Source organism: Epinephelus lanceolatus, chromosome 22 (genome assembly GCF_041903045.1).
Source record: "Epinephelus lanceolatus isolate andai-2023 chromosome 22, ASM4190304v1, whole genome shotgun sequence".
NCBI lineage: Eukaryota > Metazoa > Chordata > Actinopteri > Perciformes > Serranidae > Epinephelus > Epinephelus lanceolatus.
Window position 1 is genome coordinate 20449379 of NC_135755.1, and position 21380 is coordinate 20470758.

At 38.7% G+C, this 21380-nt stretch overlaps 1 protein-coding gene across 1 annotated transcript in view; it reads right to left on the reverse strand.

Annotated features, from left to right (window-relative positions):
* The window catches only part of usp12b (ubiquitin specific peptidase 12b), a 29033-nt gene extending 9222 nt beyond the window's left edge, over positions 1–19811 (reverse strand). Inside the window, exons 1-9 of the mRNA XM_033609804.2 lie at positions 19664–19811; positions 13576–13656; positions 13316–13399; positions 10580–10709; positions 9682–9989; positions 9273–9349; positions 8998–9081; positions 5716–5913; positions 4871–4949 (exon numbers count right to left, since the gene is read on the reverse strand). Of these exons, the coding sequence (XP_033465695.1) occupies positions 4871–4949; positions 5716–5913; positions 8998–9081; positions 9273–9349; positions 9682–9989; positions 10580–10709; positions 13316–13399; positions 13576–13656; positions 19664–19711 (1089 nt within the window). The 5' untranslated portion in view covers positions 19712–19811. The remainder of the gene's footprint in view (positions 1–4870; positions 4950–5715; positions 5914–8997; positions 9082–9272; positions 9350–9681; positions 9990–10579; positions 10710–13315; positions 13400–13575; positions 13657–19663) is intronic.
* Between the last annotated feature and the right edge of the window lie 1569 nt (positions 19812–21380).

Below are 21380 nucleotides of genomic sequence, written 5' to 3' on the forward strand. Positions count from 1 at the left end.
ACAAAACAAATCTTAAACAGTGTATCAGGCGTGTACAATTCAAAAATAGTTAAGAGCTGAAACTTGCAAAATCACTAGCATGGTAATTTAAAAAGGCAATACTAGGAAAGGAATAAAACATGTTTGAAGATATAACAGATCATACTTTACAAATGTTTGAGGACACTGATCTTTATTTACTGTAGTTTGTTTCTTTTGAACGTTACTAAAGAAATTTGTCTTGGCAGAGTAGTTAATTAAGGTTGTCACTGATGGTGGTGATCTACGAAAAGATTAATAACCAACACTTTATTTTACAGGTCTGTAACTTCAGAACAACGTCCTACAATGGTTACAAGAAAGGACTATTTAATTTGGTCTAAATTATAGAGACTATGATCAATTGGTATACTTCAAATTAATTCATTCCAATTCATTGTTAGCAAAGAGCCTTTTTGAGACCGCTAAACATTCAATAATGGAACATTTATCCACAGCTAACAATACAACTTCCAATAATCAGTGAATCATGGATATATGAGAGTTGATTTTTTTTCTTTTTAATAAATTTGTAATTACCCTGTAATTGGTAGCAAATTATGTAGTTCTTTTAGAGAAACATTTTAGGGAATTTTTTGGAAAATATTCTGACATCACAGATCTGAGAAAACAGTTTGTGTGTTTGAAGGCTTTTCTGTCACTTTTTTTTTAAACCTAATCTACCAAGTGGCCGGGGTTTTTGCAAAACACTTCTGCAACCATTATACAACTGTTTGTACGCTTGCCTTAAAATACAGATTATTACTTCAGAAACCCTGGAACATTTTAGGATCATGACTGCAAAGTCGGTTAACCTCTGATAGCTTAATTGCTTTGGCATACAATTCCTTTGCCAAAAAAAAATAAATAAAAAAAATGAAAGGTTACTTGGCTCGAGCTGAAACAAAGCAGCATGGAGAGGGTTTGGATGGATACTGATGTGGTCGACTGCCAGTGACTAAAGAGCTATATTAGGCTAACACTAAAGCTACATATCTGCAGGGTTGGAAATGCAGGTGAGTTTCCCTTCTTGGATTGATACATCATCACATCATTATCACTATCACTTTGCTGCTGTCATGTCACCTACAGTGTGGATGGCAGCATGCTGAGAGGTGAGCTGGGAAACTGTTAGCTGAGTGCCATCACACATGCTAGAAGGATGTCAGAGTGTGTTGTTTCTATGTAGGCTGCCATGTTTTCTTCCTGACACCACATCAGAGCGGAGAACAGATGGTTTTACAGAAGAAACTGCAGGGGATCAGAAATTTCATGGCAACTACTCTAAAATTAAATATTAACATTTTAGTAGCGGATGAGAGAAAGACTAAAATAAGTTGCTTTTTAAGTAGTAGTAAGGTAGGCGATAGTGGAGCAAGTGTAGTAGCATAGTAGAAGTAGTCGTAGAAGTAGTAGAAAATGTAGTAGTAGAAGAGGAGATACTAGTAGTAGCAGAAACACAAACAGAAAATGTTGTAGTCAAACATTTACTAGTAGTACCAACAGAAGAGTAGCAGTAGTAGTTGTAGAAGAACTTGTAGAAGGAGTAGTAGTAGTAGAGTAGTAGTGGTACTAATAGCGGAAAAAGTAGCAGTAGTAGTAGAAGGGAAGGTAGTACAAGAGTAGTGGTAGTAGAAGAAGTAGTAGTAACAGCAGAAGAAAACTCATAGTACTCATAGTAGCAGAAAAAGTAGTACTAGAGGAAAATGTAGAAGGGTAGCAGTAGTGGTATTAGAGGTAGTAGTTGCTGTGGAAGAAGTAGCAATAATAGTAGTAGAAAACTAATAGTAGTAGTAGAGGATGTAGAAGAAGTGGTAGTAATAGTAATTGTGATAGAAGAGTCGTAGTAGTAGCAGAAAAGCAGTAGTAGAAGAAGAAGCAGAGCAGGAGAAAGCAGTAGTAGGAGATAGTAGGAGAGAATAGTAGTAGTAGTTGTAGAGGACATAGCAGTAACAGCAGTTGTAGTAGAAGTAGGAGTAGTGGAACAGGGTATAGCAGAAGTGTAAAGCATAGAAGTAGTAGTAGCAGAATTAGCAGTAGTAGTAGAAGAAGTAGCTGCAGTGGTAGGAGTAGTACTAGTAGTAGAAGAAGAGTAGCAGGAGTAGTAGTGCTAGAAGATGAAGAAGTAGGAATCGTAGAAGAAGAGAAAGTAAAGGGGTAGTAGTAGTAGTACTAGATGTAGTCATAGAGGAAGTAGCAGTAATAGTAGTACAAACATCGTAGTAGTAGTAGTAGAAGATGAGATAGTAGAAGAGTAGCAATCGTAGTAGAAGAAGTAGTTGTAGAGGAAGTGGTAGTAATAGAAGAGTCATAGTAGTAGTAGCAGAAAAGTAGTAGTAGCAGTAGTAGAAGAAGCAGAGTAGTAGAAAGTAGTAGTACAAGAGGAGATAGTAGAAGAGTAGCAGTATTAGCTGTAGAAGAAGCGTAGCAGGAGTAGTCGTAGTCATAGAAGAGGTAGCGGTAATAGAAGTAGTAGCTGTAGAAGAAGAAAAAGTGGAAGGGTAGCAGTAGTCGAAGAAGTAGTCATAGAAGAGGTAGCGGTAATAGTAGTAGAAAAGTCGTAGTAGTAGTAGAAGATGAGATAGTAGAAGAGTAGCAGTAGTAGTAGAAGAAGAAGTCGCAGAGGAAGTGGTGGTAGTAGTAGTAATAGTAATATAAGAGTTGTAGCAGTAGCAGAAAAGTATTGGTAGATGAAGAAACAGAGTAGCAGAAAGTATTGGTAGATGAAGAAACAGAGTAGCAGAAAGTATTGGTAGATGAAGAAACAGAGTAGTAGAAAGTATTGGTAGATGAAGAAACAGAGTAGCAGAAAGTATTGGTAGATGAAGAAACAGAGTAGCAGAAAGTATTGGTAGATGAAGAAACAGAGTAGCAGAAAGTATTGGTAGATGAAGAAACAGAGTAGTAGAAAGTATTAATACAAGAAGAGATAGTAGAAGAGTAGTAGTAGAAGTAGCTGCAGAAGAAGTGGTAGTAACTATAGACGAAGAGCAGCTGCAGCAGTAGAGGTAGTAGTAATAGTAGAAGACGAAGAAGTAGTAGTCGTACAAGAAGAGAAAGTAGAGGGGTAGTAGTAGTACAAGAAGTAGTCGTAGGAGAAGTAGCAGTAACAGTAGTAGAAAAGTCATAGTAGTAGTAAAAGATGAGACAGTGGAAGAGTAGCAGTAGTAGTACAAGAAGAGATAGTAGAAGAGTAGCAGTAGTAGAAGACGTTGTAGTACTAGTAAAAGAAGCTGTAGCAGATAAATAGTAGTAGTAGAAGAAGAAGAAGAAAAAGAAGAAATAATTCCATAACTTGGATGAATAAAGTTTAAAGTAAAAGGACAGCTAAGGCAGGTACGTGCTGAGCATGAGACATGGCGCTGAGAGGGAAAGAGCAAAGACGACAAAGCAGCTAAACATTATTCTCATTCCAGATCTTGTCTACGAGGCTTCGGGCTAATCCTGCACTCTAATCTGACACAGGTATCTACTTCTTTCTGTTTTCTTTTCCCCTCTTATCTTCTTACATTTCTTCTTTATAAATGCTTTCATCCAATCTAATATTGCTCTAATTTTGTCCTGATTGCTAAACAAATTTTAACTCCTCATAATTCAGCAAAGGTTAAGGTATCTAGGTCGGCCCGTCGTAGGAAATCCAGACACAACATAGGGATTGCCAGGATCTACATGGAGTCTGGAAGGAGAGCTATTTGACATTCCTGTCTGGTGAGGAAGAAACTTTGGACAGCTGATGGGTTCATTTATCTTTGATTGATGTTTGAGCAATAAGACAGTTAATTAAGCTTCCTGAGCTTTTATTTTACTTTTACAAAATACCGCTTTTTATACACTGATCTCCTGTTTCTATCAGATTTTTTTTTTGTTTATTTTGAGTTGAGACTAAATACCAAGAAGTACAAAGTTTTTTCTGCCTGTTCTTTTAACCCTTTAAACCATGGCCAAACTGGCCTGATTTCTTTCAAAAACATGGGAAGAAGGCAGCGAGCAACTAAGATATGACCCTAAAAATGTGTAAGAAATAGGTAAAAAGAGAAACTTAAAAACAAGAAAATTAGTAAAAACAAAAAAAGAAAGAACGTAAAAAGCAAACAAAAAAGAAATCACCTGGAAATTGCTTAAAATTTCTTTTTTCTGTATTTTTTTTATATAATTTTCTGAATCTATTTATTTATTTTTTGCAATTTGTGAGACATTTCGTACCAAATTGCAAGGTTCAAAGCCTTCAATACTTGCAAAAGGTGTCTAAAAGCAAAAGAAGAAAAGTGATGTCGCTCTAGGTTTCATGAGGTTAATTACCAACAGATCTCAGATACTATTATCATATAGCTTACACCTTTTTTTAAATTACATTTTGCTCCCTTATTCCATTTATTCTACAACGTTTCTATTGTTTTTAATTGCTTTGTTCTAAGCCTTTTTTTGTAAATTTTGTATCTGTTATCATCAATGTTGTCTCTTAATTCTGTTGAAACTTTTGTTTAGTGGTGTTCTATAAACAGTTACTCTTCTGGGATTTATTTGCTAATGTATAAAATAAGAAAACAATTGAGATAACATAATATTGCAACAGCAAAGTATAAAACCTAAAACAAATCTTTGTATAGTGAAGGCTCAAGGAAATAAAGCTCAGGATGTAACTACATTTCGGAGAATGAATAAGACTGTATTGAACTAGATGCTGAAGAATGTAACATTATGGCACATTTAAAGTGGGGACTGGTTACTGTATGTTTTCGTAATTTGAAGACATCCAAGTCACTGTAAAATGAACAAATACTAAAAAGAATTTAAACTGAATGCGGTTGTAAAAAAAAAGACAGAGGAAACAGAATTATAAAATCTCTCTTACCTCTACGATGTCGTCATCAAACAGCAGCCAGAAGCCGTGGCTCTTGACGATGGTGATGTAGTGTCCGCGGTTGGGACCACTGCAGAGAGGACGAACAACATTATCAAAGTATTAGCAGAAAGTCATGACAGCAGCAGCTAATGGTGGTTAATGGTTGTCTCTTATTCCCATGTAAAGATATAAATGTGGACGCTCCTATCAAAGCACTGGCAGAAGAAAAAACATGAAATAATTGCTCTCAAAACAGCATTTACTGTTGAATCTTTTATACAGGGATGTTTTAATTTTGAATGAGTAAAACGCTGACATCAACAGACTGAAGCATATCAACCCTTTGTGTTTACACACAATGTTTATCCACCTGAGAAAAGCACCGCAGGAAGATTACATCAAACTCCTCTGCAAGCTGAAGACAATCCAGCAACTAATAACTTGCATATGCTCACTTACAAATCAGCTGACGTGAGCTGATCAACCTCAGAAAACAGCAACAAGTCATCTTTGCAGGATATCTACACATCTGCTACCTCCTCTCTTGAGTTTTCATTTTTATAATTATGTTTTTGTTTTGTTTGTGTCATTTCATTGTCAAATATATCATAGAGAAAAGAGTCTCTTATTAAAGCCAGCACACAATTTTATTTTCAACGTTTCGTCTCTGTTTTATTGTGGCTGTATTTATCTTATATTATTGCTAGGTATTTTATTGTATGATTTTACATGTCTGATTTTAGTTGCCTTATCGCAGAGGGTTTACATTTGCTTACACACCTTCAAAAACTATCCTCTCCAAGAGAATGTAAGTCCATAACATCTCAAAAATTGAGGATAAAAGAAGAACCTACCTGCCACAGTGTACAACGACAGCCACCAGGTCGTACATGCGGTCGGGGTTGGTGGCGTCCCCGGACGTGTTGAAGAGGCGGAGCTCCAGGGGGAAGACGACGCGATAGGACAGTTTGGTGTAGCGGTGCAGCTGGTCCATGTATTTAAAGCGCTTCAGGTGGAGAGCAAGGATCATCGGTAGCTTCTTTACCCTCATCCTGAGAGACGGAGAGACAGAGAGAGGTTTTTGAGATATGATGACACTGACATTATCTCTGAACTGAACTAAATACAAAGAAGATTTAAAAATCAAGGACAACACAAAGTGCACAGCTTATAAAAGGTCAGCGGAAAAACACCAGGAGAGAATCGTGCAACAACAGGCAGCAAGGGCAGTGTGTCCCCGAGAAAACCTCAGAGAGCTAAAAGCTTTCCATGTTGACACCATTACAGCTCCAGACCCCCTATCAGGAACAAGAAGCGTGTTTTTGGACGCCGTGCGCTCCTCCTAATTTGGCCGAAACCTTTGGCTCGTGCTCTCGCAGCATTCTGCTCAGTGTTAATGCGAGGTGCAGCCGCTGGTGACAGCATGGCCTTTTCAAGCTAATGGATGTTACTTGGTGCACTTAGCAGGCAAAAAACAGTGCATGGTATGTATAAAAATACAGGACAGGCGCTTTCTACCAGTTGGTTTTTCTGTTTACAGTGTGAAAAATATGCAGCGTCATCACATACAACTGCTGTGCAATACTTAACACAGACTTAGTAATGGGCTTTAATAAAAGGTTTATCTTGGCCCAGATCGACTCTAAAGACACATGATGCGCTTGTTAGATTGAAACAGGAAGGCCCTGAATGGTTGCTATAGTAACATCAGATGTGGTTTAGGGGTACCTTCTATTGGAACAACCTTGAACCATATTCGTCCGCTTAGAAAAGCTGAAGAGCGCTGGTGCTATACATACAGCTGCGTGACTGTGGTTAGAGCCGCCCCTGCACATGTATATAGAGATAATGTGGTAATGCTGATGAAAGATCACATAGCAAAGAGCAACTATTTTCAAATGCCCCAAATCTCTTAACCCTTCCATGTGGTTAACAAAACAACAACAACAACCGCCTTAAAGCTTTGTGTTCAAAAGTAGCTTTGTGCATCCTCTTTTGAAAGATTCTGATGAGCGTCTAAAACAAACCAACTGTACAAAACGATGCCATTATTACATTTGTACTAGAAGAGCACAAAAATATCACCACATTATCTCTATAATCACCATTAACCTTTAATTGCACATCCAATCAAGCACTCAAGATACATTGCTCATTTGGGTAGTCAATAAATGTCAGTTTTTCTTTTTTTGCAACAAAATTGTTTTTGTTTAAGTCCGTTTTTACGTAATTGTTTACGTAAAAACAGCAGAGTATCACGATATTTTTGTGTAGCAATAACGTTTTGTCACACAGTGCCAAGTATCAATACTTTATTATATAAATTATTAATATTACAAATATTTCAGGCTACTAGACACATTTTGCTGCCTAAAAAAAATAAGACTGAAGTGAGATGAACAGACTGTAAACTTCATCTTATTAGATAAAACAGACGTTAATGAAGTTTTCCTTTGGGGACATAATTCACAGTTGAAAAAACGTAATAAATCACAAATATCCCAATATATTTTATTGCAGTACATTTAAAAACGCAATAATATCATATCATGACACAAGTATCGAAATAATATCGTATCGTGGATCCTCTGGTGACTCCCACCCCTATTGATATGTAACAACTCATTTGACCGATAACCAATACCAATATCTATATATCCAATTTTTCCCTACCTAATTTTAGTGATCATCAAGTCTCTTTTGTAGTGCAATTAACATCATATTATGCATGCATACTCTTATCGTGATAAGATACCTCCACCAGCAGATGGAGACATGAAATACTATACTTTTGTAATGTATGTAATATTCATTCATTGTGCAAAGTAAGAAAAAGCATGTTGGTCGTTTCTGGTACTTCATTCTGAAGTCGATATTGGCCAATACCGATGACATGCCAATATTATCGTGCATGCCTACAGAAAATGGTTATTAGTGTAAGTCAGTGGTGTTGTAATCTCTCAAGGCAGATTCTGCAATATACATTGTAGAATCTGTTGGCAGCCCTGTGTGAAAGACGACTACCGGGGGAGGGCGTGGCTTTGAATTTGAACGATGCTGCGCTTTAGCCAATCACAATGGAGGGGGCGTGGCCGAGACGTGCAGGTGTCTGCAGGAAATGTGTACCTACAGAAACAGCAAGCTCCGCGTCCATAGCGACCACTCCACCCAAAACGCCATCTCGTTAACATGAAAAAAAAATATTTTTTCCAGCGGATGTCTGAGTTACAACATCATTGAGCCAACTGGAGTAGTTTCATGTCGTATCCGACAACGGGAGGCTTTTAACAGATGACATCCTGATGTTAGCTTTGCTAACTGTCCCTGTCAGCTGCAGCCACTGATGCTTTCTTGACATCGTGATTTCCCATAACTGAATAATACCACACATAGCAACACAAAACTGCTTTGCTAGCTCAATCATGTTGTACCCGCTGGAAAATATATTTTATTCACGGACCGTTTATTGAGTTATTACCTTATTTTTATACAGTCTATGGTTATTACAGACACCGCTAACGTTAACAGCTAACGGTTAGCCCAGCTAATCTACGATAACCATATTATTAATTACAAATCGTGCACACAGAAATAGTAACGTTTGTTCAATCATTGTGTTTATAGACGTTACAAACATCGGATTAGTCTACATGGTGATATAGTGACGTGAAAAATGTGATATATAGCTAAACTCTGTTGGTTTTCTACCCGAAGTATTTGTAAACAACACGGCGATTCCCTGGGGGCACCGCCGGAAGTGAAGGACGTGAGCGATCCCCACGCTGTGCCTCCAGAGGTAAAGGAAGAAAAAGTTGTTTTGTTTTTTTTTTCTTTAACCAATGGATTTCCAGATTGGTAGTGTAGTGGTAGTTGATGAGGTGGATGTATTACTCGGTAGATAGGTAGGTTACCGATGAGGAAGTAGGCATACTCTCCATATATTACAATGGCTTTTTAGCTGATAGGTGGGTAGACTGTAACTGGATAGAAAAAGAAGTGGGTATACCCCGTATACCTGAGTATACCCTCCACTACACCACAGGTGAAAGAAAGAAAGAAAAAAAAGAAAGAAAGAAAGAAAGATTCTAAATCTGCACGGCAGGAAATAAAAGCAACTAGCACACAATGTCACCCACCTTTTCTGGGCTTCCTGTTTGCTGCGACACTGCTCACAGTAGTATTTGTATTCACTACATAATGTCTCTGTGTTGCTGAAGCCCCTGTTAGGAACACACACACACACACACACACACACACACACACACACATTTACCAACACAAATAAACAATGTTTAAAAACCTTAAGAGTCCTAATCAAAATTCAAGCTTCATCTCTGTGGGTTTCCACATCAGCTGAGCATAAAAGACTAATTTCCTTTTTCATGGACGAGTGATGAGAGCTCCATGTTACCTGAGACAGTGCGTGATGGAGGTGTTCTGCTCCACGTCCACCGACAGATCCAGAAAGTCCTCGTCTTTACTGCTCACCTGCAGTGCAAGTGAAGACACTCAAGGTCACATGGATTCCCTTATTACAAAGGGAAAACAGTGTTTTGTGATGCAGCGACAGATGAGGGCACCAGGCCAGGTAAACACGTAAAAATGTGGAGGTGTCCTGTGGTGTTTTCTTATAAACAAACACAATTCTTTTTACATTGTGTTAGCACAAATGTGTGTATCCTTGAGGTCCAACAAATGGGTTGAATGCCTCATAAAAACATTTGCAAAAGGAACTTTTTTTCCAAGCATTTTAAACCTAGTGTTGTTACCATTCATGTTTATGATTCTTAGTAAGTCTGTTTTTTAGGCATCTAACTTACAGCTTCACAGTTGAGGCAGCGCGTCTCGTTGGTCAGTGTTCCTTGGAAAATCTCGTGGACCCAAGTCTGTTGTGTCTCCTTTCCTCCTTCCCCTTCTCCTCCTCCTCCTCCTCCTCCTCCTCCCTCACTTCCTCCTCCCATCCCTCCTCCCCCTCCTCCGCCTCCTCCACCTCCTCCTCCATTCTGCACCAGTTTTCCATTCTGCTGTCGCTCCTGGCTCTTCTCCTCCTGGAGCAGGTCTGCGATGGTGTTGAGGAGGTAGTTGAGGAATTCGTGGGCGTCCTGCTGCATGTAGTTGTCAAACAGCTCTGAGGTGGGACGGAAGGAGAAAACAAAAAATATGTAGACAAACAAAATAGAAAAAAAAATGGAGAGTTTTAGAGAAGTGGTGGAAGGAATATAGAGAAGGGTATAAATCAAGAGAAATCGAGATAGACCGGGAAGGAAGAAAGCGAGAACAGAAAATAAACAACATCAGCATGTGTTGGCGAGGAGAAATAGAGGCAATTAAGATCTCTTCTTTCTCATCTGCTTTCCGCTCCAGGATTTTGGCTGACAATTTTATTTCCTCAGCTGTGAGATTAACTTCTCAGCTGAAATACCTCCTCCCCTCCGTCCTTTTTCTTCCTCGCTTCTTTTCCCCGCTCTCCGCCTCGTCCCTCTCTCCCTCCATAATCTCCTCTGTGTCAGTCTTAACAAATAGCTGGTGAAAGACCATTTCAGGTCTCTAATTTCTAAACGCATGGTGCTGGATTGATGTTTTCCTGAGAAAAGTGGAGGAAGTCATGTGGTGAAGTTTCTGACAGGAGCAACAGCTGCACAATCTGGCAGAGCTGTCAAGTCCAAACATCCCTCTCTCCTTCCTTTCAGTACAGTATTACACTGTAACGATGCCCACCATTTTCTTTTCTCAGTCGTGAGATGAACTTCTTGGGAGGGATGACTCCGACTTTCTTCTTCTGCGTGGCGATGCTGTTGAACAGGTCGGCCAGACAGGTGAGGAGGGACTCCTTGCGGCGCGGCTGCACCTACGAAGAACGAGGACACACCTGTAACTCCTCTGAGACTTCGACAAACCATAAACAACTTTCTCTGATGTACAGAGCTCTAAAGTGCAGCTGAGGTGAGGCCACGTCCGGCCTGAACCTTGACATTTTATCTAATCTATGGGAGTGATATGACAAAACCATAACACACACACAATGTGATATTAATGACCTATGAAATTTATATTTAACTCAATCAGGGTGAGAGGTAACCGAGGGACAGAACAGTCAGAGGAGGTTTTAAAGTCTCTCTCTGTAAGACAATTAAACAACAGAGAAATGGATTCTTTCCCAACAATGTTCGAAGATAAGAAACACTTTATCCAACCTGTCTTGTTTGGAAAGTTTGCCAGAGATACTATTAATCCAAGGGAAAGATTCCTGAAGCCTGTTCGCTCATAAAAATGAAACATGAAGTATTTCCATGGAAGCATAACATACTTTAAAGTCCACATTAGTGTAGCTAATTCTTCATTCTGCTCATCACTCTGCAGTCAAGCTCTTGGACTCAATCGTAGTAGATTTCTTGAACTGTTAGCATTTTCAGACTTCTTTTTGAGCTCCTAATCGCTTTCTGTTTGTTTTCACTTGTCAGAAACATGTTTCCGCAGTGGCAGCAAAGCGTATTACAGGAGACACTAAACCTACATATTGGACCAGCAAACAATCTTTCTATTAAATCATTAGCAACCACCCACAACACACACTGACTTCTCGGGCTCTGTGCTACACAAGCCATCAGAAACTAGGCTGAACGAGTAAAACGACAATTTGTCACAGCTGTGGTGTTATTTTTGTGGCTCCAGCCATTGATTCTATCAGTTATGATAAGACTGTACCTAACAAAGTAATTACTGAGCTCTCATAATGTGGCAACACTAATAAAAATAGATTATGTTGGGGCAACAAACATCAAGGTTGATCAGAGTTATTTGGAAGAGAATATAAAGGCATACAGTGAGATAAGGATTCCTGGTTAAGCCTTTGATTCTTACCATAGTTGTGCACAGTTTTCCTATTCACACACTTTCAGTTTTACCTCCATTGAAAGTGGCTAGATAATCTGGTTTAACTGTTGACCCTTGTCTTAACTCTCATTAATGTTGCCTACATTTTACATTTTTGAATATCTATTTCTAGGTAGAAATTAGGGGTGGGCGATATGGCCCTAAAATAATATCATGATATTTCAGAGTATTTTTGCAATAACGATATTCTTAGGGGTAATAGCAAAAAAAATCCCAAGCCTGAACATTTTTTTCAGGGTGAGGCATGAGGAATGGGTCACCTACCCATGCCCAGCGCCATTTATTTTTGAGTCCTTTATCGACTATCTGGACGTTTTCCCTGGGTTTCATTAGCTTACTTTCCATCTTGATGAGAGTGTCTATGGCATGGGCTCCACTAGAATCTAAAGTTGACTCTGAACCAAGGCTCTACCAAAGCCCATCTACTGTCTGCGATGCACACATGTATCCCGCATCAACTTTTTTTTTTTTTTTTTACCTGACCGATCCCCGCACGCCAGAAATCTGGCACAGTGCCTGATTCCCATCACCCCTGTATTATTGACAATATGACAAATTAGTAAAAAAATAAATAAATATTACATTATGAAAGATTTATGACAAAATCACTTAACGACATCGACTCCAGTGTGCACATAGCGAGAGAGGAGAAGAGACTCTGTGCTGCTGCCAGAGGAGCCACTGAATGAGTTCCCTCTGAGCAGTAAGTCACTAAAAGAGTCTGAGAAGTCCGGGGCTGCTCATAAAACATTCAGGACGCCACAGTTTATTCCACACTACTGAAGCTGCTCCTCTTTTTGGAACCACCGCAGACTCTGTAATAATTTCGCTTTCAGCCATGCTTGTTGTTGCCGTGGGTAACCATATGATGCCAATACGTCAATAAGTTGAAATATTGCAAGTATCACGATATAAATTTTTCCTTATCTTACTAAAAACCGGTATTATCTTGAACGAGGTGATATGGCACACCTGTAGAAGAAATAAAACCCTGGTTGTAACAAACCATAGTTATCGTTAAGCCCTCTAAAGACACATTATAAACAGATGAACCACGATGCAACACCCTCTTTAAGCTAAGCTACATGACTTTCAAAGTCGTCAGATTGCTCTACTGTTCACACAACACACCACTTCCTGTCTTGTAAACTGGAGTCTTGAAGTTGTGGTTTTCCCACTGCATGACGGACTGAATCCCACATGAGTTTGTTTTTTAATGCGCAGGTCATGCCTGGCACTAGACCGCTAGCACTGTTTTAATGTTTAGGAAGGAGGTGTGCTTGGATGGAAATGGTGATAAAGATGTGCCATGGATATTTCAAAATAAAGGCAAAGTTCACTTGTTCCATTTATCTGCTGAATACCTTAACATCTAGTCAACAAATACAGCACCACAAATATAATATCCACAAAAAGTATGGTCTTATATTCAGACTGGTATATCACTATTTTTGAGGGTATTGCTGTGCATTCTTTTAGTATGACATTTAAGTCCACTATAGAAATATGAGGATAAGAACATCGCTGGATGGTAAAGCTAACATGTCTCTCATCACTTACCTTGTATGCCAAAACCTTCTCCCTGAACGGTCGACAGAAATACAGAGCCTGCAGCACTGAGTTACAGTAGCAGGTGTTGCCAAACTAGGGAAAAAAACAGAGACAGAATTAGAGACACAGAGAGAAAGACAGATACAGGACTGAGGGGAGGGGATGCTCCTGATCCTGAGATGTGTTAATGTACTGTGTTTTAGCAGTAAAGCTAGACTGCTTTTACACTAAGTGAGGGGAAGCGATATGTGCTCTTAGCTGACACTTACGTTGACCAATCCAAAGTAGTGTTCATTAACGGGAAACTGTTCCGGTCCAATCTCCTTTTCCAAGGCAGAGGCATTGGCGCCCTGAAGAAGAAAAAGAGGAGAATATTTAATGATATGGTGTGTGGTTAAAAACAAAAAGATGCATGTGCAACGACACAGTACAGTAAAATAAACATTTCCTTTACATGAAATTAGCCATCTGAATCCCTCCTTTGTGCTCCTGTTTCCTCCTCATTGTTTTCTGTTTTCCTGCTCTATTTTCTCTGCGCTCTGCTGGACTGTCAACCATCTGTTTGCTGCAGCTGTGTCTCCTGCTTCATTTCCTCCATTTATGTTCTGATATTCTCCGCGTAAGTCTCATTACTTATTGTATATGCTTCATAACTACGCCAATAATCAATAGGCATCTTAATGACAGAGCTTTACCAGAATGACTCAGGACAAACCTTTAACCAAGTCACTTCTTTAATATCATTATTCAGCTTGACTATCAGAGTGGTTACCTCGCTGTGTGTAAAACACTTCGAGTTAGTGTCTATAGAATGGAAAAGTAGAAGAAGTACCTTCTGTTACAACACATAAACACATTAATAGATAGATAGATATAATAGCCAGATATATCCCACTGTTCTGACGTGCAGGTGGTGCATTTGTTATTAAAAGGCCACTTCCTGGTTTTCTTGTATTACCCAACAGTGCCCAAAAATCCCCAAATGTACTCCCATGACTCAGCTGTCATATCTGCAGCAAGCTGAAAGGGCACTTCAGGATATGAGTGCACTATCATGGGAGCACAGCAATAACATTGAGAGGAGCTTTAAGCGTGCATTTTTGTTTATTCATTTATTTATTAATTGCTTTAACAAGCCAAACAGAATCTGTATTATACTTCGGGATTTATCCTGGCTTCATATGAGCAGAGGAAACCTCCACTAGTCACTAGGCTAACTTATACAATGTAAAATGCCATAGGCTTGTGCTAATAACGTTAGCATGTTGTATTTGTTTGGAAAATGTGTTTAGTATAAGACAGTTGCTTTGTCAGTGAAACTTGTGAGCTGTAATGGAGCCAAATTTTGTAACTTTACCTTTGTTAAATGTTGCTGTTGTCCCTGGCTTCATATGAGTAGAGGAAAAGTCTGCTAGCTGCTAGGCTAATTTATATAATGTAAAATGCCATAGGCTTGTGCTAAAAACATTAGCATGTTGTATTTGTGGGGAAAATGTGTCCAGATAAAGACAAGTGTTTATCTGTGGCAAATGTGGCTTTGGCCTGCAACTGAAAATACAATCTTTTTTCGCCAGTCAGCCTGTCAATAACGAGACATGAATTTTTGTCCATATCACCCAGCCCTAAAATATACCCATGAAACTGTTTAAGTCTTCATCAGAAAAGCTTAGCTCTATCAAAATCCAATGACATTTTGAGCTTGTAAAATGATGCTGAATGGAAAAAACAAAACAAAATGTGGTTGCACACAAGTGAAAAAACGCTGCATCAGAAATTCATGATTTTAAATGTAAGGAGACAAAAAATTGTAAATGTCAAAATAAAAATTGTGCACAAATTACATACTTGGTGAGGTAACACCAAGACAAGAAAGCATCTGACTTTAAGCAGAAAACTATGTGTGAAACTCAAAGTTCCCACACTGTGTACAACACTAAAATTGCACATGTACATAAACACACATTTAGGGGATTTTCAAGACAAGACAATAAAGCAGTCTTTTTAAAAATAAAAATCATGCCTGCATTGTAAATGCTGAAATAACTTCCTACAGTACAGATTAAACAAATGTAGCTTTTACCACAGGAGGCTTCTGAATCATTCTTGAAAACATGACTTTTACTGTATGATGCAGTTTAAAAATCTTAGCAAACACTAAAAGAATGGCTCTGTTTTACTGCTGTAACAACATTCGCTCTCCAAAATGTAGCAGTGTTTTTTTGGTAAATGCCAGACCATCATAAGACTGAACTTTAAAACGCAATGAAACAAGTCTTTCAGTCATTATAAAACCTTTTGCTTCTGGATGTCATTCGGTCTGAGCTTCCAGAAATTGATTACTATATTAAGGCAGGAGAGAGGCACAGAGAGAGGAGGGGAACAGTGATGATGATGATGATAACAATGATGCAGCTTTTCCTTCAGGGGTGAATGACTACGCAAATGGAGCTGCTCAGTTGTTACTCATCATCACACTGCAGTCCATGTAAAGTCAACAAGAGGAGAGCAAATGAAGCCTCGGCTGAGGTTATTTATCTAACAACACCACGTCCAAACATCACAGGGTTGTAAACAAAGTCAGAGCGCACCAAGACAAGCTTTCTGATGTCGGGACGGCAAACGGAGAGGAAGGCAAATATCTGCCTGGGAAAAAGGAATTAGATTTGTTCAATACATGCTGTACACAGACGCTGGGAATTATTTATGTATTCGGCTTCGGTTTGAAGTGACAGCTTTGAAATGACTCTGTATCCTGTATTGATGGAAATGAAAGTGAACTGCCGCCTGTGCAGGGCAGCCTGAAAAACTTTTTAGACACCAGCTTCAGTGAAAACTAGATTCCAGACAGCAGGGCTAAATGACTGTTCTGTTAAGACACTGTGATCATGTTTATTAATGGTGACCATCAGTTGAGCATCTGACAGCCTTATTTTCTGATTTGAATTAAACAAACATGCTTTTTTAGAGGTTCTTGTTTTCATTTAACAAAGAAAGCTGTACAAGAATGTCAAGAATCTGTCTAAAAGGAGCACAATTACACAATAAGACAGTCGGTTGAAAGCTCTGGAAATGCTACTAAAAGGACCTCCTGGTGAAACTGGTGTCACCTGCTGTTTAGAAGGTCAAGAACAAACTTTCAGTCTCAGCTTTTACAGGCAAAATAGACGAAAGCACTCAGAATAAATTGCAACTAAATGAACCTTGCCATGTGATTGTTTTGTCGGCAAACATAATCAATAAAAATCTTGAAATATATAAAAGAGAATGGAATTCACTCCTCTGACGAGAGGAAGGAAAAACTTCCTCAAAAACACTTCTAAGACTAATCCCTCTCCCTATACCCAAATTTCCATCTCCTAGTACCAATACCTGAGAAATATAAAAAAAAAGATTTCCTATAAAATCCTTTAATATTTAACATAAGACGCAAAAGTTCTCAACTTTCAAATGACAAAATGGAAGAATAAAAAAAATCGAAAACAGACAAAATTTTGATTTAAATATGGAAATACACTGTTAAACATTTTACTGTGCATTTACAGTAAATTGCTGGCTGATAGTTGCATTACACTTACAGTAAATTACTCATTTGTAGTAAGTAAACTGATGTGAAATTACAGCTGTATACTGAGATCTCACGGTTATGCCTGCATATTACTGTGATTTAGCAGTATGCTCCTGTAAAATTACTATATTTAACTGTAACCTCATAGTTAAAGCCCATTACATTACTGTGATAGTGTGCTACTGTAAATAATTAACTTCAGTTTCCAGTTGATTACTGTAAATTAGCAGTAATATATTCCTGTAGAATTACAGTATTTCACTGTTATCTCACAGTTAAACTCCATATATTATTGTCATTTAGCAGTATGCTTCTGTAAAATGACTATATTTACCTGCATGAATTTCACAATAAATTTCTGATTTTGGTTAAATATCACAGTGAAAGCCAGTGAGATGATAATAATGTAATTTATTATGAAATATTACAGTTACATATTGTAACTTGCTAGAAAAAAATTTGCAGTGTATCCTATCAAAGAATAATTACAGAAGATTAGTCATTAGTCTCATTTCAGTTGATATTAAAAAAGCGCTGAGGTTCAATCACTGTGGTGAGTAATCTGCTCATTCTATATTCCGCAAATTTGAAGCTAAAGTTGTGATATATAAGTGGTCATAGAGCTGAAAGACAGCTCTGTAAGATGAGACATCACCTGGGATTATGGCTACCTTAATATTGTGATATAAAGCTGTTGTCTTCCAGTTGTCTTTAGTGCAGACTTACAGTTAACTGATATGACTAGACCTGTCATTATATAGTGCAAAGTGAAATAAACAAACGTCTCTATTGTCTGTTTACTACATTTTTCTGTCTCTAAAAACACCAACAGCCATCCCAAAATGCTGCCACATGATCAAAACTGATGTACAACTGCCCAGCTCTGCTTTGTGCAGCCCTACCAGTGACTTTCACGGCTTCACCAGCAAAATTGATTTTCTGAAAAACAAATACCTTCCGGGCAGCAACTGGTAGCCTGCCAAAGTGGCAAACAGACTGAGCAAACCTGCCAGACACAGCTAATATTAAGCCTTGTTAGTATTTGTCTAGCAAGTGCTGGTGATTTGCCACAATGATGCTGGCCTTCACACTTAAAAGGGTTATAAGGCCTGTTGTGTGGTCTTTAAAACGCTGTGCATGTTCCAGCCACACAGCTCACTGTTCTCAGCACACACACACACCAACAGAGGCTAGTAAATTAAAAAAGACTGCAGCAGACGTCTTCGTGGCATCTGCCTAGCCGTCTGTCAGCTCTGAAAGGTGCAGCGGGTAGGAACAGGATAAGTTACAGTCAGAAGTTAATCTGCTGGCTTTAAGCTCTTCTGCTTGCTCCTGTGACTTAGCTACGCCGCAAAAGACACAAAGATGGAGCCGTCACAATAAATGCCACGAGGGCGAAGGAAGCAGTATCTGACCTTTTTAACCTTGTCTGCTCAAACAGGTTGCTGTCCTACAACTGGGGAATGTGTGCTACAGCTAGTGTTCACAAGCATCTACCGGCTGATGGTGTCTTTGAGCACGGCTGACCCTGACCTCTGACCTCCAAGGATTTCTGTACGAGGATCAATACAGAATCATATTATTAAAGCCTTCTAAAAAGCAGCTTTCATGGGTAATTGATCTAACTGGGCTACGGTATGAGAAGATATGTTAAACTGCTGACACATAAGGAAAAAAGAGGCACAAGCACTCTTACCTCTAAATTAACTTATCTTTTACATAACCTTACAAACACTCACACCGTAACGGCCTCTTCAAGTTAAAAGTGTTGCTAATTTTGGGAACCAAAACCTGAACATTAGCAGTTTAGAGGAAACATTCAGGGTGTATCCCATGACAGGAAATGCTAAATTTCTTCATTGGTTACACATTAAGAGACAGCTATGTCAGCTGGCTGAGGTGTTGACATTCACTGACCATGGAAATGTTTAGTTATTCTTTACTCTTGTATGTGCAACAGCTATAAAAACAATAAAGAAGCTATAATAAAGGATATAAACTTGGATTTGTGTCTGTGTGGGCAAACAACATTGGACAAGCAGGCTTAGCAGTCCTATGTTTCCAGACAAGTGTCTCTTGATGTAAACTTTAATTAAAAGAGATTGGTAGGGGTTGTTTTCGCACTTTCGTTTGCAACAAGAGCCAAGGGTTGTATGTTTTAAATACAATTTGAATGATAAAAAATATATTCAGCCACTGCAGAGATATTAATGTCTAAAGTCTGGGAAACTGTGTTACCCACAGATTTAGGAGCGTAGGTTTCAAAGAGTGTAACATCAGCAGGCTACAAGCTGTAGGTGGGTGATTTTGACATGTTGACCCAGGGGAACACACACTTAGCATGTGACCTGGTGGAAAACACTACTGGGAACTTAAAAGCCTTTAAAATGTCTCCTTAATGAGTCATAATAACAGGATATTGGAGTGGGGAACACAGGACCCTGGGAGCAGAGATACGCTTCCAGCTAAGCTAGCTAGTTTTCGCCCGTTGGTCAACCCTGCCCTTCTCGCGTAAACAAACTACAAGCTGGCTAATAAACTCCCAAACAAGCTTATTTAATATCTTCCTGTTTATTAAGCTGACCCGGGGTGTGTGCGGAGCTGGGGAGCTCACTGTTAACACGCTATAACTTTCTGGAAGCCACTGTGTGTTATTATCATGTTGCCCTGTGATGTTAGCAAACAGGCTAAGCTCAGCAGCTAGCTGTCGCTGTCCTGGCTCACGAGCCCGGGCACCGGACAGAGGCGCGGCGCACGGATACCAACGATAAAGCCGAAAAACAGCTCCTTACCATCGTACAAATCGAGGCGATCTTTCGGACTGTCATCAGTATTTCCATCCGTAAGCCGCCATGTTGGACCGAACCCCGATGTTGAAATAATCAGAGCCGATGCGGCTGCAGAGTTCCGGGAGAGCCGTCTGCCCTGTTGGTTAGTGCCGTTAACATACACTGAGGAGCATCCACCACTTCCGGTCTGGAGTTTCAAAATAATACGCCGAATGAATAAATAAAAAATATTTTCTTATTTTTATTTTTAATATTAATTCTAATACAAAAGAATTAGAAACAGTGTACCCTAAAATAAAAGTACTAATTATGCAGAATGGTCCACTTCAGAATAATATACATTTATAGGGCTGCAACCAAGGACGTAACATCATATTCTGGGTCCTATGAGCAGTCTCTGTGGGCCCCCCACCCTGAAAGTTTTTTACAAAGTCAGTCTTTCATTTATTTTATTGGAACCCAAATTTCCCATTCTTCATATTAGACATGATGGTGTAAGTTGGTCATCCCACAGCATAAGTAGTCAGCTTTAGAGACAACTTCTAGTGCAGGAATGGATGAAACCATTTTGCACTTTTAACGGGTCAGAGGGACCCTTAGAGAGCTTCCACACATTCTTTATTCAAAGTTCAATCTTTTAACCAATTTATTCCCCATTTTTAATTTAGTTATGGCACTTTCTGAATTAAAAAGATGCAAACTAAACCTTTTTTTTTATTCCAAGCTTTTCAAGGCACTTGGCAATTAGTCCCACTTTTCCCCCCACTGCAGCGCCCCTGGCTGCAACTAACTCGCACGTTGCTTAGCGATTAATCTGAAGATTATTTTCTCGATTAATCAATCAGTCTTTTGTTTTACAAAACAGTAAAAGCAGTAAGAAAAACCTGTTACAATATCAAATGTTTGTTTTTTTCCAACTATCATTTACAAACCCCAAAACATATAATTTTTTATAATGTAGGACAGAGGAAAGCTGCAATTCTGAGAACTTGGAAATATCAATTATTTTTCTGGCATTTTGCTTTAAAAAATGACTTAAATGATTAGTTGATTAACAAAATACATTTTCCTGTCATTCAAATAATCAATTAACTGACCAATCGTTGCAGCTACAGAATATATATTGTCTTAGGCCCACTGGATTATAATTATTGATTAATTAATATAACCGCTTTTGACTGTTTTATAAACTGCTGGGTATCTTAACCTGTAATAATGTACAATCATGTATTTGTTGATTTATATTTTGTATTGATAATATGATTCTGAAATGTAGGCTAACTATAGATAAAAAATAAAAAGTACTTTTCCCTCATCAGTGTGACAAATGTTTCTCCTTAAAAAGAAATACTTAAGTAAAGTTCAAGTACGTCAAAACTGTACTTACATAGGCCTGCAGCACTTGAGTAAATTCCACCACTGAATATTGGCTGCTAGCCAGCCCTACTTCATACCTCTTGTGTCTGATTTTAGATAGGAGAGTTTAGGGACATTAATATAGGCCTATGTAAATAAATAAAATAAAATGCATTCAGAAGGAAAAACTGTAGTGAGCTGCTGAGGAAGACTGTGAGATGTCAAGAAAAAGCTAGTGAGTCGAACTGTACTATAACAATTTGTTGTTGTTGTTGTTGTTTTGTATGTATTTGTTATATCTTATTTTGAATGTACCAAACGTAGCTTCCGGTATTACTGGCCGTGTCTGCCAGCTTCCTCCTGT